Source organism: Carassius gibelio, chromosome A7 (genome assembly GCF_023724105.1).
Source record: "Carassius gibelio isolate Cgi1373 ecotype wild population from Czech Republic chromosome A7, carGib1.2-hapl.c, whole genome shotgun sequence".
Classification (NCBI taxonomy): domain Eukaryota; kingdom Metazoa; phylum Chordata; class Actinopteri; order Cypriniformes; family Cyprinidae; genus Carassius; species Carassius gibelio.
Window position 1 is genome coordinate 41,932,601 of NC_068377.1, and position 17,965 is coordinate 41,950,565.

General features: G+C 37.7%; 1 protein-coding gene across 8 annotated transcripts in view; it reads right to left on the minus strand.

The window, feature by feature from the left end:
- Positions 1–17,965, minus strand: part of LOC128017486 (butyrophilin subfamily 3 member A3-like) — a 179,973-nt gene that overhangs the window by 136,161 nt on the left and 25,847 nt on the right. For 2 of the 8 annotated variants that reach the window (XM_052602902.1, XM_052602898.1), the window contains exons 1-10: positions 15,792–16,011; positions 14,226–14,279; positions 6,911–7,273; positions 3,152–3,445; positions 2,627–2,719; positions 2,515–2,535; positions 2,246–2,284; positions 1,976–1,996; positions 1,240–1,278; positions 27–68 (exon numbers count right to left, since the gene is read on the minus strand). In XM_052602902.1, the coding sequence (XP_052458862.1) occupies positions 27–68; positions 1,240–1,278; positions 1,976–1,996; positions 2,246–2,284; positions 2,515–2,535; positions 2,627–2,719; positions 3,152–3,445; positions 6,911–7,273; positions 14,226–14,277 (964 nt within the window). In that variant the 5' untranslated portion in view covers positions 14,278–14,279; positions 15,792–16,011. Of the gene's footprint in view, positions 1–26; positions 69–1,239; positions 1,279–1,975; positions 1,997–2,245; positions 2,285–2,514; positions 2,536–2,626; positions 2,720–3,151; positions 3,446–3,679; positions 3,773–6,910; positions 7,274–14,225; positions 14,280–15,791; positions 16,012–17,965 lie in introns of those variants that run through there. The other 6 variants (XM_052602901.1, XM_052602905.1, XM_052602900.1 and 3 more) reach the window with 6 other exon arrangements.

Below are 17,965 nucleotides of genomic sequence, written 5' to 3' on the forward strand. Positions count from 1 at the left end.
GACATAAATATTGTATATTTCCACACCTGCATGTTTCCTCAGTTCCTCTATATTGATGTCTTCCACATCTAAAATGTAAAACAATTTGAGATTTTAGAGAAAGAAAAACTACAAGCTGTAATTGAGGACCTCTACAAATGACATCAATATATTACATAAACATTTATGCATTGTTAATTACCCATATTTAGTAATAGTCACATAAGTTCTGGTATACAACACAGTGCAACAATACAGTGGAGCCCAAAAGTATAAGACCTTGAATGTCTGGTATTTAAAATTCTACACTTGGAAATCTTAAAGAGCCAGTAAGATGAAAATTCTAAGCTTCCTATCACTGTTTATAAGTCCTGTACAATAGGTTTAAATCCATCCAAGGTTAAAAACATTTTCATTTTGTCAAAATATCATTTTAAAATTACCTCAATTCTCAGAGATCCCCAAAAGGTTCACGCAAAGCTGTTCAAAAGATTCAGTTTCCTTAAACCCCACCTTTCGGTTGCATACTGTGTTCTGATTGGTCAACTAACATAGTCAGGTTTGATTGGTTGTTCCGCACACACCTCCACGGTAAACTATGTGTTAGCATCTGTTTGGGGTGAATTATGTCTTATTCCTCTCATCGCGAAGCAAACAGTAAAATAAAAAACTTGAACAGTGTCGCTGCTTTTTCTTCTGTGTGTGTGTATTCAAGCCGCGCACTTCAGTTTGAATCTGAATAGAGCGTTCAGCGCGGGGGCGTGCGAAGGGAGACATGAAAAACAGACATCGCATTGTTTTCATATGGATTACTTTATCACAGAATATCTGTTTTCGGCAGCACTTGTTACACTTCATTTTAATGACGTGTTTGTAAATGAAGATCAGCATAGACAAAGGATCTGGAGGAGTACTGTCACCATACGGACCTTGTGTCTGTTCTCCTGTTCTCCTGACCTAGTTTTCCTTAGTTCCCTTGATTAGTTCATTCTGTTCACCTATGCCATGTTAATTTAGTCATTAGTCCCTCTCTTGCTTTTGTATAAGTACTCCCTGTTTCTGTTTAGTCCTTGCTGGTTATTGTATTGTCTTTGTGCATTCTTCTTTTGTTTCCCTGTTTTTTGTATGGATCTTCTTCTTTTAATGAAATGCTATATTGGAGTATCTTTGTCTTTGTGCACCTTTCTTCCTCAAGAGCATGGCAACTTCAACAGTTACAATTCCTGTAAGTATAGCAAAGAACTAAATATATTCAAATACCTTCCTTTCTCAGAATCTGCAGAGTTCCCTCCTCACAGTCTAAAACGAGAAAATTTCAAAGTAAAAGTTAATTATTAATGTGCTTCATAAATACTCCAGACTCTGTAAACTCTGTAAACCACAATAAATGTAACCCTTTCAGACAGAATTTGATTTAGATGTTAACCTTTATCTGGGTTGAAATTTCATAGTCTCAGGGTTTCATCAATAACCCCTGCACTCCAGCTCATTTGTGTTAAAGTACTGTCAGGTCAATCTGCCAATAACTTGTTTCAGTTTTGGGTTTGTCTGATACAAGCATCACACTGCTCGTAATGTTCATCTATTTTGTGCATTAACTGGCATAAAAATATACATTTCTTTAGTTGTGTCAGACTTTCAGAACAGTCAGATCAGATAATGGCAAATGTTATCGATTATCAGTTGTATTTTCTAATCTTCTATAAATAAGAAACAAAAAGCAGTGGTTTGCTGTTCCTCTTGTATGCAGCATTTTAAATGGCTTAAATGCAAAACCATCCCATTTTACCTTAGAATACCAAAGCTGTTTATTATGTTATCATGTTATTATTCAGTAGATCGTCGCTCTGTATTATTGGAGTATTTTGACTTTAAACTATCAAGCAAAATTATACTTTTTTTTTATTCAAGAAGAAAAGCGAAAAAGATGTACAGGGTGGAATGAACAAGCTTTACAAATACTGCATATGAATATATAACTGAGATGATGTCATACCTGGTTCTTTCTTTGGTTCTTCTGAATTTGTTGATAAAAACAAAAACAAATAATTTAAGGTTTTAGACAAAGAACACTACAGCTGTAATTGTGAGCATCTACATTTCTTAGCATGTATTAGAAGGACATTTCTTATATAAAGTGTTTATATTCACATTTGTGAAAGAAAGATTTCTGCTAAAACATGCATATGAGTTTATTTGACATGTGTTGGGTCACTTCAGCACTTGCCGTTATAAAAGTACTGCAAAGATAAACTTCTTTAAATACCTTCTTTGGTCAGTCTCTCCATAGTTTCCTCCTCACAAACTGAAATAAGAGATTTTCGTTTTGAGGGTTTAATTACCCATTTATTTACACAAATACTCCACTTAATCAACCGCAATAAATTCAGATGTTAAGCTAAATTAATTTACATTTGCATATAGTAATTTAGCAGAAGCTTTTATCCAAAGCAACTTACAAATAAGAACAATAGAAGTATATTCATATGTTTCATTAATTGTTGGATGTTAAAGTGATGAACGTAGTTTACTTACTTTCTTTGACTGGTTTCTTCCCTGAAAAAAAAAAATCAACACTTAAGCATAAAATACCTGCATAAAAACATCTGAAGATATAATCATGCCAGTTGTTTGAACGAGATTGTACCTGTTAGTTTGTGTCTGTATTTGTAAAGAATGAATCCAACCAAACCCAGAAGAGCACAGATGAGAAACGTGAGGAAGAGAGCCTTCCATGGACCTAAAAAAAAAATAGAAACCAGACGTATCTAAACACCTTCAAAAATATAAATCAATTACAGTAAGTAGAAACATATTTTTGAAACGTTTGCATAATTAAAATGCTATTCTGGAAAAGGACTGAGAACACAATGTATGGGATATGGATTGATTTTATTGATTGGATGGTAATGTAAGAGAAACTGATGACTTTTAAAAAAAATGTTCATTGGTGGAGCAGAATAAAAAGTCACATGCAGAATGTATGCTGATTTATTTGAAATAAATTATATTTATAAATACATTTTATTTGCTTAAAATGTAACTTAATGAGAAAAAACCTTCAGTTAAGGTCAGAGGGGAAAAACACCTAATGGAAACGATCACAAGCCTAGCATTTAAGCTAATCTGATCACTTTGTTTGTGGTATCTACAAATATCCATGTTCTCTAACCTGAACACACAATGCCCTGTATGTCCAGTCTTCCTTCTTTTAATTCTCCAGTTCTGAGAGAGACTGAACATGAGACCAGTTGAGCGTCTGAGAGAGAGACGGCTGTCCAGCTGTGGACAGAGATCATCTCATCTTCTCCACGAGTGTGAGACGTTCCTCCAGGACGGAGAACCCTTCCTTCATCTGATGTCCAGGAGACACTGGGCTCTGGATACCAGCCACTGGACCTGCAGCTGATGTTCACACGACCATCATCTAGAGACTTTGGAGACAGGACAGGAGTGGATCCTAAAGCTGATGAGAGGAGAGACAGATGCTCAGATCTTCCCCAGACACAAAAACTAGCTTACATACAGTAAGTATATTCCTGTAGCTCAAGTGGTAAAGAAATGCATTAGCAAGCACAAAGTTGGGGGGTTCAAATCCACATGTTAGGGGAACACATGTTAGGAGAAAATTATTAGCCTGAATGCAATGTAAGTTGCTTTGGATAAAAGCATCTTGTAAAATGCAAGTATATTGTCTTACACAGTAATTGTGTTCTGAGCTTTAAATGTCTGTCCAGGGTCTTGAAACAGGGTTGCATTGGGATTGAGACAAAAGTTTAAAAGTAGCCCAGTTCTGTGGAAAACAAATTGTGGCTCTTGTTAGTAGACTGTTAGGTTAGGGTTAGTAAAATAAGTAGACATGCACTTGCAAAATGTTACTTAAATAGTCAGCAGAATGTTCATCAAAATAAAGTGTTCACAGATAAGCAGAAAGACTGCTAGTTGACATATAGTTATTTAAAGTTTGTTGGAGCCATTTAATTGTAATTTGTGTTTGTGACACTAGAGCACATATGAGAATTTTTGAGTACATTTAAGCCAACCGCTGATGAGTTACAGGTGTGCAATGGAAGGTCAAACAATCTCTTTGACCGTGCTGTGCGTACTGTGTTGAAGGTGCAGGAAATTATGATTGTACCTTGACAGTTTGTTTGAATGATATATATTTTTTTATTAATTAAGAAACAAACTTACGTTTAAGTTATATTTTCCTTTATTTTATTTTATTTTGTTATTTGCAATGCCAAGTGGAAAAGAATTGGCATATCTGACTTTATTATGGACAATGAATTGATTTATTCAAGGTAAACCACACGTCAGGAACAGACTACTAAATTCTATCTGTGTCTAAAATAGAAAAAGTTTTTTTTATTATTATTATTATAATTATTATTATTTACAGACATTGCAGCAATCATTATGTATGGGACTTTTGTACTGTCACGATATCAGATTTTTCGCTACATGATTAATGTGGCCACAATATTAAATTAATATTGAATTTAATTTTTATAAAAATTACTTTTCAGATCAGATTCATCATTTATTTTCCTTGAGGTTTTTTTTTGTTTTTTTTTTGTTCATGGAATCAAATGGCAAACCATTAAACTAGGACCAGTGGTTTTTACCTGATCTCAAATCAGTTTTGTAATTTGTAGAGATGCCTTTAGTCTCATAATTGGCCATCCATAAAACAAACTAAACTGCAAATTAATACAAGAACACATTTTACAGACACTTCATATTTAATGTTATTTGATGAATTGTTAATTGCATTTATATATATTATACTTTCAATAAAACATTTGCATTTTGTTTTAAAGGCTGTTTTTAAGCATGTTTTGGCCTGAGGTTTTATTGCTGTAGCAGAAATGAGTCGAATCAGACAAATCAAAGAGTCTATCAGAGCTGTGTGCATTCAAACGAGAGCCGAATTCCTCAGGAAGTCATAAATCAGTTCTAGTGCCACAAGAACCAAGCAAGATAACCAACCAACCAACTTGTTCACACAACAGCTTTCAACATTAACACCAATATAACAATTATTGACAATTTTAATTCGAAGAAGAGATTGTCAAATTTATTGTTCGTGATTGGAATGCAACGCTGGACATCACATGTAAACCCAGGAGATCAAGTTAAATACTTGCATTGACTTCCCCCCACCCAGAAGAACCAGACTGAAATTCCTAAGGGGGAAGGGCTTTAAACCTTTGTCTTCACAGAAAAGTCCTTTGCCAGAGAATGGCAAAGAAACCCTTTTTATACATTATATATGGACCAGAATGAACTCAAAAAGACTTATAAATGAATCGTTCCATTGCTTAACTCCATATTCATTTATGTGTAACCCACACATTTGACTATCATGTATAATCACTTATTGTGTATGTCTTTTCATAACTATAGGATACATAGTCATGTCTAGTATTGACATAATTGAATTTTCTTGCTTGATATTGTCCTGACAATCATTTATTTGTAAAATATATCATAATCATGTTATAGGAATCATGTCCAAAATTAGACCCTGTGAGGCAAGAACCACATGCTTGGTAAGATAAACAATGATTTATGATGCCCCAGACCCCAGGACCATATCTGATTGGTCAAGGCAACATTTGAGGGGTGGCCAACAAGGACGTTTAAAAACTTTGGACACGATTAAATCTTGCTTTTAGTCTGCTTTTAGTTCTAGCATTGCTTGTGCTATCAGTCATGCCTTGCTTTTAGTCTGCTTTTTAGTCCCTAGCTGCTGCTATTAGCCATGTCGGCTTTTAGTCTGCTTTTTAGTCTGCTTGTAGTCTAGCATTGCTTGTGCTATCAGTCATGCAGGCTTTTAGTCTGCTTTTAGTTCCAGCCTTGCTCGTCCTATCAGTCATGCCTGCTCTTAGCTTGTAGCTTTGCTACCTAGCTTTAGCTTGTAGCATCTAGCCATGCGGTTAGTCATCATGGTTCTTTGAGCGCGGTTCCAGCTTGCCTGCCTGCTGCTACTATGCCACGATGAGAAGGAACACAACCTAGTCTCCTCAAACTTTATTTCTTTTCTTTTCCGTTTGAGAGTTTCGTGTTCTGAGTTAAGTTTTGTAACGTCGACCTCGTCTGCGCGTTTGAACTCCGACCAGCCACACAACTCCAGCTTCAGCCAACGCCCAAGCACGGGCTCCCCAAGACGTCACTTCAGCCAACTGAACTTCCAGCCAATCAGCGACACCGGGATACCCCTTTCAACGGGAGTCTCTTTCACAGCAAACGAAGGCAACGTATTCCCAGATATTTGTTGTGCTGGTGTATCTAATATAATTGTAACCCCATTGAGGAACTCAATGCGAGCGCTAATTACGTGATTGATGGTTGTTCATGTCTATGCAATTTAACGTATTGCTGTAAACTTGGGATTCCATATTTCCATTCTCTTAAACTCATCTTTCCCTAACTTTCGATCTTCCTGCAACTTGTGTGAATGTGTGTGTGCGTGCGTTTATGTGTTAGATTAGTTTATATGTCTTAGATTTATCTAATAAAGCCTTATTCATATTGAAAAGAGAAGTATCTTGTGTTTTGTGCTTACAAGTTAATGTCTTAAACTGCCGATCTTGTTACTGTGCTAATTGATAGTGTTTTCACTATAGTTTGGATATTAGTATCCAGCGCAGATTTGATGTTAAACGGCTCGTTCACTGAATCGCAGGCGCGTCTCCGTGAGCAGCCGTGAAACAGTGATTCTGTTCAAATTCCCTTTAAAATCTTAAATGATTCCCTTTGAGCTAAATTGACCTGTTTCCCTTAAATTGCGTCTAAACAGTTTTGACGAGCAGGCATCCCCATCGAGTGTCATTACGAGTGTCCTCAATCATAATCCTCATTATGCAGGAGAGAATTTTAATGTTTGACTGACTATGGCTTTACTCCAGTATAGATGCTTCCTCACCCATGATTTTGAGAACCACCTCTTCACTCCCATATGAATGTTCTCCGCTCACATAACAGTGAAATGGACCTTTATCCTGAAAAGTGAGTTTCTCCAGCCGTAGAGAGACATCTCCATCCTTCAGTCCACCAGACTGATCTGACCGCAGAGTCAAAGAGCTTCGGTTCCTGTATGATTCCTCCTGGATGTCCTGGATCTTCCCATGATTATAGAGGAGAACAGGGTTGCTGAACTGATCCTGACGGTACCAGCGGATCTCCAGAGCTCCAGCGTTCTCAGGAGGAGAGATCCAGCAGGGAAGAATCACTGTGGATCCCACATGAGCCTCTATAGGATCAGGAGGAACCACCACAGTCAACGACACTGAGAGAGAGAGAGAGAGAGAGAATTAATTAATCATTTACAACAAATATTTAAGGTGCAGTCACATTTACAAATGTGCAAAACTGGCTAGTTCTATTATTATAATTTTTTTTATCTGCTTATATTTTGACTTAGTGGTTATAGACATGCAATGAGTAGTACAGATAGTGTAGAGTTTAGTATTGCCTTCAGCAACTCAAATTGTAACGAAAAGCTATGGAAACGCCTTCAGTGTGACCATGCTCTGAAACCCGTGTTATCAGTTCACCTGAGAATTCAAATTGTTCCATCTTCTACTCACCCTCGAATCATCCTAGGTGTATGTGACGTTCTTCTTCTGCTGGGCAAAAGCAATCCCAACCTACTGTCTTCAAGCTTCTGATCAGGGAGCATCACTTTTTATACTCCCCTGAATTAAGAGTTAGAGTTGCATTCCCAGGCAGAAGGCTTATAGCGGAAGGCATTTGTGAAGACCACCATTCTCACTGGATAGTCTTCGTCTAGTTCAGCCATCCCCTGCCAGTTCGCCGCTTCAGGGCACCAATCTATCCACTTTGATTATACCAGAGTTCAGTCTCAAGAGGTGGTCCCTCATCTCAACAGGGAGTATGAGTTCTACAGCCAGTACTTCACTGTTCCAAATAAGAATGGAAGGTTGCATTGCGAGAGGCCTCCTCTCGCTTTAGAGAGTTTTGTTAAGCTGAGACCTCTACTCCAAGAGTGGCCGTTTTTCTGAGTGTTGTCAGGTCCCCTCTCAATACAGAGAGTTTCTGAGGCCTCCGCTTGCCAGAGCTCCGCTACGCAGGTTAGCGTGGGGTGTAGAGGCCTTCTTTCACTTTAGAGAGTCATTATGCTGAGGCCTCCATTCCTAGAGCTTGGCCTATCTCCATCCTTCCCCATCACAGCAGGTTCCATAGGTTGGCATTAGGGGGCAAAAGGGGTTCTTCTCTTAGGTCTTACACTCTCATCCTTCACTTTTATCTATTGTGTGGATGCTGTACTGGCTCCTCTGTGACTCCAGGGCATCTTCATACTCAACCACATTGATGATTGATTGGTTGATATTAGCTCAATCTGAACAGATGGCAGTTTAGCACTGAGAAGGCGTTCTCACATGAAAGAGCTGAGGTTAAGACATAAAGCCAAGAAAATTGTGCTTTCTCCTAGGGCTGTGCAAAAAATCGAGTGCGATTTTCATGCACATCTCATCAGTAAAGGCGCTCCTTTAATTAGAAGTATTATCTCCAGCACGAGTGTTCAGATCAGGGTTGCCAGGTTTTCACAACAAACCCTGCCCTGTTGCTTCTCAAAACTAGTCCAAAACTAATCGCGATTCCAGGAGGTTCCCAGATAAATAAAAAAAATGCTTCCCGGGGTTAAAATATACGGTTTGTTTTTTGGCATGGTTGTCTTGGTAAAATTCGCATTTTAGGGGATAAATATATTACGTTATTGGTATTGGGGTTGATTCAAACCGCGAACATGAAAAACAACCGCAGACTTGGCAACACTGGTTCAGGTGGAGCGGCAGTTACTACACAGAGCTGTAGTCTACCTACAACTGACACAAAATCGCTTTCAAAATCGACAAAGAATCGCCACCGATTTTAAAATCGATTTTGTGTAGATTGTCAGTGAATTACGGCTCGTAGTAGTAAATGCCAACCAATGTTGCCAAGTCTGTGGTTGTTTTTCATTTTTGGGTCGAAGCGACCCCAATACAAATAACGTGATATTTAGCCCCTAAAATGCGAACTTTACCAAGGCAACCATGCCATAAAACTTACATTTTAATCCTGGAAAGCAATTTTTTTATCGGGGAACCTCCTGGAAACGTGATTGGGCTAGTTTTGGACTAGTTGTGAGAAGCAAGCAACTGGGCAGGATTCGTTGTGAAAACGTGGCAACCCTGATCTGAACGCACGTACTTCTAATAACAGGAGCGTCTTTACTGATGAGATGTGCATGAAAATCGCACATCACCGGCCTAAGATATCATCATGTGTTGGTGCACACCGACAACACAGTGATGGTCTCCTATATGAATCACCAGGGAGGTCTGTGGTTGTGCCTACAAGCTGGCACGTCAGATCCTTCTGTGGTCCCAGGACAAACTCCTCTTGCTGAGTGAAGTTCACATCTCTGGGCATCTCAATATAGGAGTAGACATCCTGTCGAGGCAGGGGCCGAAGCCTTGGAAATGGAGGCTTCACCTCGTGGTGGTGAAGTAGATACGGAGAGTTTTTGACCAGGCTCAGGTGGACCTGTTTGATGACATTCCATGACAGGGTCCATCTGCTGCTAATAACCCCAGTCTGGCTGGGCCAAGTATGGTTCTCGGACCTGATTTAACTTTTTGATGGCTCCCCATGGGAGATTTCCATCAGGAGGGATCTCCTCTCACAGGTGGAGGATAAGATCTCTCAATGCCAGTGGGAGCTGTGGAAGACATAGGTGTGGCCTCTGAGGGGGCACAACTCGTAGCTTCTGGTCTCTCAACCAAGTTTGTTGAGACCATCCTCCAATCCAGAGCTCCCTCTACATAGAAAATGTATACCTTGAAGTAGAAGCTTTCCACTTCTTGGTGCGTAGACCGCCAGCTCAACCCAGTTAACCTGTTAACCAGACCCCCCTCACTATGTGACTCACAGCAGAAAGTGCCCTACCTAACTTAAAATTGTAACAGTTTCTTACTTCAGTATGTTATACACATCAAAAGAGAAAAATATATTGTTTACACACTGATTGTTTTTTTATTTGATATATAAATACATAAATTAAGTCCTGTACCAATCTAGAAAAGGTTGAATGGGTTGAAAGTCAAATGTCTCATGAGTTATATTTCAAATCTGAAGAAGATTCCATGAAAAATGTGATTCCTGCAATCATTTTTCTGATGCTATGTCAAGTCCCCCCCCCCTCCCCACCACAAAATATAAAAAATATTTACCAACTGTATTGAAGGATTCTACAAACTATTTTAGTCATTAAACATACCACTTTTTCAATTATAAAACAATAGACAGAAATATCATATAAGTGATTTATTTGAGCACTAGAAAAATACAATAGGAATAATTTGAGTAAGAAAAATAAAAAAGATTTAACTTTGTATGCCAATTACAGAACATCCTGAGATTGCTAGAAATGCAGTATTAACAATGAATTCTGGTCATATAGTCAACTATCATGTGCTGATGTGCAGATGGCAAGTTATAGAGATGGTAATCATATAAATACACCATAAAGTAATTCATCACACTCTATTCATTTGGTTGGCATTCACATTGATAGCTGTGATTAATTAAATTCACATTACTGATTACACAGTAATGGCATGCTAATTTGCGCTAAAATCATGCAGATATAGGCACATTCAACATAAAACTATGTTTTTTTTTTCAAAAAAAAAAAAAAAAAAAAACACAAATATAAAAAAATATGAAATCTTCTGCCTATCTTTCACTTTTTTTAATGGTTGGTCTCTTTCTGTTTGTGACACTATACGCTACAAAACCATGCCGTTTTTTTACTACCAAGGCACAGTTTCCTACATGCATTGTGTGCCACTTTGGCTCCTTTCTTTTACTTTAGCTGTGCTCTACCACACTATGGAGGGATTTGTAAATCTGGTGGCATTGTTCCCATAGCATTTTGACCAGCTCAAGTCCCTGAATGAGAAAATCTCCAGGTTACGCGTGAAACCCTACTTCCCTGAGAGAATGAGATGCCGCGTCTCAGCAGCACACTCCTGGCATGCCTGTGAGCGATTACTTCATTCCTAATGCTGTTTCCTCTGCACAAGCTTTTAAGCATCATTTAAGAGACATTCTTTACTCATATAACTGTTATTTGGCTGGCTATTTTTAAGGAAGAAATCTGCTTGCATTTTGACTTCATGCTCTGTTCCCCTCCCTGCTTACCGTGGTAATGAGATACATAGAAGACTGTCATCACTCAATGGCTGGATGTCTGAGTTGTGCCTGCAGAATATCGTCGGTTTCATAGACAATTGGACAATTTTTGGGGCAGACCTGACCTGCTTAAGAAAGAGATGGTCTTTATTCCTCCTGGGGTGGTGAGTCGTGACACTCTTCTCTCTTAGAATTTACAATTGACCAGGTCAGAAAGCAGAAAGACTGGCTAAACCGACCGTCTGCTAGACGCCTCAAGCCACAGAAATCAGTTCATTCTCAGCACATAGACTCTTTCACCTAGATATCACACTATAGAGACTGTGTCTGTTCCCCGAACTAGAAAATACAAAAAAACATCCAAACCAATTTAACTGATGTTCATCAAACAATAGTGAGGTCTTCAAGTATAACTCGTTTGAAGTAATGGTGCTTCATATAACATTATCCAGAGAAACCAATGTTAATGATAAATCCCCTGTTATGTTTGTACTGGCTACTGTATACAGGCCACCAGGGCACCATACAGACTTTATTAAAGAGTTTGGTGATTTTACATCCGAGTTAGTTCTGGCTGCAGATAAAGTCTTAATAGTTGGTGTAATAGCATTTATAGACATTCTGAACTCTATTGGTGTTAGACAACATGTTTCAGGACCTACTCATTGTCGAAATCATACTCTAGATTTAATACTGTCACATGGAATTGATGTTGATAGTGTTGAAATTATTCAGCCAAGTGATGATATCTCAGATCATTATTTAGTTCTGTGCAAACTTCATATAGCCAAAATTGTAAATTCTACTTCTTGTTACAAGTATCGAAGAACCATCACGTCTACCACAAAAGACTGCTTTGTAACAAATCTTACTGATTTAGCTAACTTCTTTAGCACATCCAAAAACTAAGAACATCTTGATGATGTAACAGAAACCTTGGACGCTCTTTTTTCTAGCATTTTAAATAAATCTGCTTATTTACGCTTAAAGGAGATTGAGGACAACAGTCTGACACCATGGTATAATGAGCATACTCACACCCTGAAGAGAGCAGCCTGGAAAATGGAGCGCAGCTGGAGGAAAACAAAACTAGAGGTATTTCATATTGCTTGGCAGGAAAGTGCCCATCTACATGTGAATCATCTACAAACAACATAGATACACAGGGCAGTTTGACTGATGAAGCCACACTGCACTGTATGCTAAAGATAGATACAGAAGTAAAGAATACAGATGGAGGTAGAAATTGTTATTTTGTCTACTGTCCTCTATGCCATGACTATGGGCTGTCTGCAGCCTGTCTCAATACACTCTTAGCACTGATCTCGAGAAATCTACTCATTGTTGCATTTATTTCATTAGGATAGCTTACTTCATGTTTCACTTGAGTTTTCTATTCGAACAATTTGAGCTTTCTGTTAGCTTGTTGTAAGAATGCTGGGATTCCAGGGAACTCTTGAACATTAAAAAAACGAAAGCCTTAACAGACGTGAATAACTTTCCCACAGTCAGTGATAATGCAACCATCACGTTATCTCTCTGTACCTGGATAAAATCTGCCGCTGCTGCCAAATGACTCACTGAATGAAGTTTGTCTTGCCCTAGGACCTTGTGTTTTTTTGCCCTGGACCACCTCCTGATTGCAGCTACTTTTCCTCAGATGTTTAGCAAGGTTTGTCTTTCCACACACATCACACACAGCGTCACTGCAGTCTTTACAGCTAAAATACAGCCAGACATGACTTCTTTTGTGGTCAGCCATAGTCACTCTGCAGTCTGCAGTCTTTGTTGCAGGAAATTAAAGGGCTGCAGTGGCCGGCTGCGTCACAGAGCCGCAGTGCACACAGAACTGACCAGCGGAAGGAGAAGTAGTTCCTTCCCATAACCAGATATAATTAGACTTTTCTGGTGACAGCAAGTTGCTTATGATAACATAAACACTCACTCCAAATTACTAAGTTTAAATATCAATCTTTTTATATGAAAATCGATACTAGAGCAGGAGACCATGGGATCATAAATATCGATACATTAGTATCGATCCACACATCACTAGTACTGAGACTGCTATAATAAGAGTTACAAATGACCTGCTCCTATAATCTGATCATGGTTCTATCAGTATTAGTTATTAACATTCTTTTGCATAGACTTGAACACTTTGTTAGACTCTCAGGTAGCTGAGGTTAATTAAATAATTTGCAGCTTTACTTGCAAACTACATTTCCTGTTCATCAATAAGGTAAGAACCAGAGCCATTATAAACCTAAATATACTTGATTTAATTACATTTATTGAAAACTGTAGTAGTAGTAATAGATTATATTTGCAGTCGTAATGATGACAGTAGAGCACACAGAACAGTATATTTTCCATGCTCACAGGTGATTAGTGTTTACAGTGCATACGTACAGTGCCTACCGTTTTCAACCGGGCTAGGGCCGGCTAAAACGAACCACGCCCAAGAGCAGAGTGCTCACACTAGTCAAACGAACCGGGCTCCGGGGGTCAAACATGCTCGAGTGTGGTTCAGAACGCCTGGTGTGAGTACATCCACAGTGTAGGGTTAGCCTAACACATGTTTGCGCGGCCCACTGCAAAAAAATTAACTGTCCCCGCTATTGTTGGGATAATAACTTAGTACTCAGAAGCTAGCAGCAAAAATATCTAAGATAAATTGGCGGTTTATTCTTTAACCAATCAGCGCGCTCAAATAGTGAAAGCATAGTAACATTTTAATATTTATTTTTTGTTATTTAATTATATATTTGAAATTATGTTATTATGTTATGACTTTTATTTTTATTTTCATTTTTACATATATTAACAATATTATTATTTATTTTAATAGTAATTGGCGGCCCACCTGCAATACCATCGTACAGCTTGAAAACCACTGGTGTAGAGTTTACTGTCACTTTACCCTAACATAAGTACAGTCTATATTTAATAGTAACCAAGATATCCAATAGAAATTAATCATGTGTATGAATTACTCAGAGGCAATTAAGATGAATGAAATCCAAGCATGTTCTTACCTGAAGTCTCTATTTGGAGATTCACCAGTAAAACCACAATTATCAGCAACATGCCTGTGGAAATACACAGACTCTGAGGGAGATTCCAGAATAGTGTAGATGGGGAAGTGATCTAACACTGTCATGTATATCACTCCCATCACATTTTTGAGCTTACGGTACAAATGTCATGTGACTGTGAGCAGCATTGTAGATTTTAAGACCAAAAAAAAAAAAGGATTTTAAAAAGGTATTTTTGATTAAAATTTTTATTTTATTTTCATTGTGTTGTAAACAATCATTTGACTTACATAAGCTTAGCTGTTTCTCTAGTTTAATTTGATACTTCACTTCACATGCTATAACAGTTTGCTATGCTGTAGCTGTATAGTTAAACCCCCAGTGAGTCCAGTTATCCAATCACATCCTCCGTTGTGGCAGAGCCACGTCAGGTTTTTGTTTTGCATCAAGGGATTTATGTAATAAATGAGGTAAGTTTTTAGAATTTATGTACATCTTGGCATCTTCATCCAGCATTTTTTTTTTTTTTTTTTTACGTGATATTCCAAAATTTACATAAAATGGGTGGAGAGCAACACAGAGAGTGAACGAGCCCTAATTGTGTGATAGGAATACAGTAACAGTACATCCCTCTCTCTGTCTCTCTCAAACAACCATATAGCGATTATTTTTGTGATAAAATCCTAAAGAATAAAATGTTTTTGTTTATTGTTTATTGTAAAATGGATCCCCATTAGCTGTCACTAAAGTGAACGAGCTAGTCTTCCTGGGGTCCACAACAAAAAGAAATCACATAATGTTAATATAAAAACAGTATAGCACTATAACATTATATACATCAATACACATCATTATAAATTAGTCTGAATAAATGATTACAGTATTACATTCATAAAATAAATATGTCCTTTCCTTACTCGCAATTTGAAAGTGCATTCTCAGATGGTACCTAAAAGAGTCTTTGCCATACATTTTACGTATATTCATTTGCCATACATTTTACGTATATGCAATGGGCAATTATTCCAATGATTGATGGCAGGATAAATAACAGTTCTCTTTAAAGCATTTGATTTTGGGCGTGGTAACATCATCAGGCCATCATCCACAGACCTAGTCACATCATACATCACATCACACCTAACAATTTGGTCATATAAAAAAACTGGTTGAGAAGAATAGACAATGTTTCTAAAAAACTTAATTTAATTAATTTTGTCACTTTAAATTGTTAATCTTTTCAAAGCTAATCATTATATTTTCTTCATTTTCTTTGCATAAATTGAAAGTGCGGATATTTATTAATCTGTCCCATGTTACAGCTCACCCCAGTAGAGGATAGTTTGTAACAACGGAGATAAAAAAAAAAAGTAGCAATACAATTTTTCTATTTTATTTTTTCTTTTTTATTAACTGGCGGAAACGGGCTTCCATGAGTTTTATTTGTTTTATATCTGAAAGTTTCAGAGATCACGCACCCACAACCACTGTGTTACTGATGCTCAATCAAAAAGTGTTAACAGAGATATAACTGAACAGACTGTTCAATGAGAAAAACAAACTCACCGGAGACAACGACTCCTCCGTTACAGTAAATCACAGAAGTCAAAAGAAAGAGGAGTGTGAATATAAACGGTAAGCTACAGATCACACAGATCAGTGAGAATCCGAGCGTGCTCCTTTCGTCTTACTTTCTTTTCTACACGGTCAGATGATGAATAGCTTTATATATGCAATATGATTGGGAGCAATGATATTTGCGATGTGTGTGTGTGTGTTGTGAGGCGCGTGATGCACATGATGATTTGTTCATTTCCCTGCAGATAAACAACATCACATGAGAGGAAAGACCGTAATATGCTGAGCGTTAGATTATGAGAAGAGAAGAACAGCTGTGGGGGTTTTACATTTGAGATATTCGGGGGGTTTTATAACAGTGTTATACTGGAGTTCATATTAACAAGCAAAAGACCAAAAGAGTGACAGGATTAAGGAAAATGCCTGATATAACTTGCATGTTTGTGTGTTTTAATTCATGGCATTATTTACAGCTCTGCTAGGGTGACCACCCGTCCCGGGTAGCGCATGCGCGCACAGCGTTTGAAGCCCAATTCATGCGTCCCACAAATTGAGACTGTGTCACGCATAATCAATGCTTGCTCAAAGAAAGTTGATGGCTCTATATCCTCGAGCCCCAGGCAGCCAAACGAACATTAGTTGACAGTTCAGCACTACTGCGAGAGCGGGAGCGAGCGAGTTTGAATGAGAGATGAAGTTTACATCTTTATTATTTCTGTTTTAACGTTTTTCCTACATTATTTATATTAAAATATGTTATGTAAACAATAATTCAGTTTAATATTTGACTAATTTACTGAGGTGGCATAGTTGTTAACTTACAAAAATGATTATAATTTGGTGGATAAATTAAATTTTTTCCGTTAATAACAGGTGTTCCGATGTAAAATTAACGGTCGCCTGAGGACGATCAAGAACCATCTTATCTGAGCTCAAAACGCTGCTTGAGCGAGTGTCAAGATGCTAAACATAATAAATACAGAATTATGAACGTTTATGTGTGTTTATTTATGTTCTCAGTACTTTATTTTAATAGCATTTAATGATTATGAACATAAAACATTACATTTTTTTTATTATATACCATCTATGAAACCACAAAGCTGACGCGGGAGGTATGTATAACTGGAATATAAAGTAATTTTGAGTATTATTGCTATTAGTATTATTTTCTAAAATTAGGTACATGTAATCTAAAAGTACCCATGGCAATGTTTTTGCAACAGCTCCAAGTCTCACGCGCAGTGTAGGCTATACGTCACTGTCCGAATCCGTTCACTTATTTATTGGTTCACTCCCTCCTGATATAGTGAACTCAACTGCCATACACTATATAGGGATTAGTGAATGAGTGAATTCCCTTCCCTTGAGTTGTGATGTTAGACTTTTTTTTTTAACTGTTCCTGTGGTGTTGAGCAGCTACAATTCATTTTAATCCTATAAATCTATACTATAATTTATTTAAAGTGAATAAATTGTAATGAAAAATAAATAAAATAGCTAAAGTAAATCGTAAGTGGAAGTGCATCTGTCAATTCTGTTATGAGCATACATCAGCAATTACACATGTTTAGGGGAATAGGGCATTATTAATATACCATGTAAGGTGGTATGTGCTAGAAATGGGTAAACCACTATCAGTGAGTCTGTCCATGGGGAGTCCCACATTGTCCCTCACAAACATACCCCTTGTCCCCCTTGGGCTTATTAGCAGGTGGTCACCCTAAGCTCTGCTATATCTCAACACAGATAGTCTGACAGACAGAGAGAGCGCCACCTACAGACAGCTCAGGATTAATAACTGAGAAATCACAGCTATGATCTGTTAGGAATCTGACGGTTTGGGGATTTTTTTTTTGTCCTCATCAACTATAATCATGACAAGTAACGAGCATCATTACATTTCTTTTGTTCTCTTAGATTTTTATCTTCAAATGTGTCAAATCCTTCCTGGTTAGGAAACAGTGTTGCATGAAACAGAAACTTAATTTACGGAGTTTTTTCTGACAGCATCACATCCAGCCGTCAAACGAGGACAAAGATGTAGACCGACCTGTTGAACAGCATCTCTGAAGGGTATCTCACTTTCTTCTGCTCCTGTCAAACTGATCAGTGACTTCAGAACACTTAGAACAAAACACACCAGTCATGTGTCAAACCTT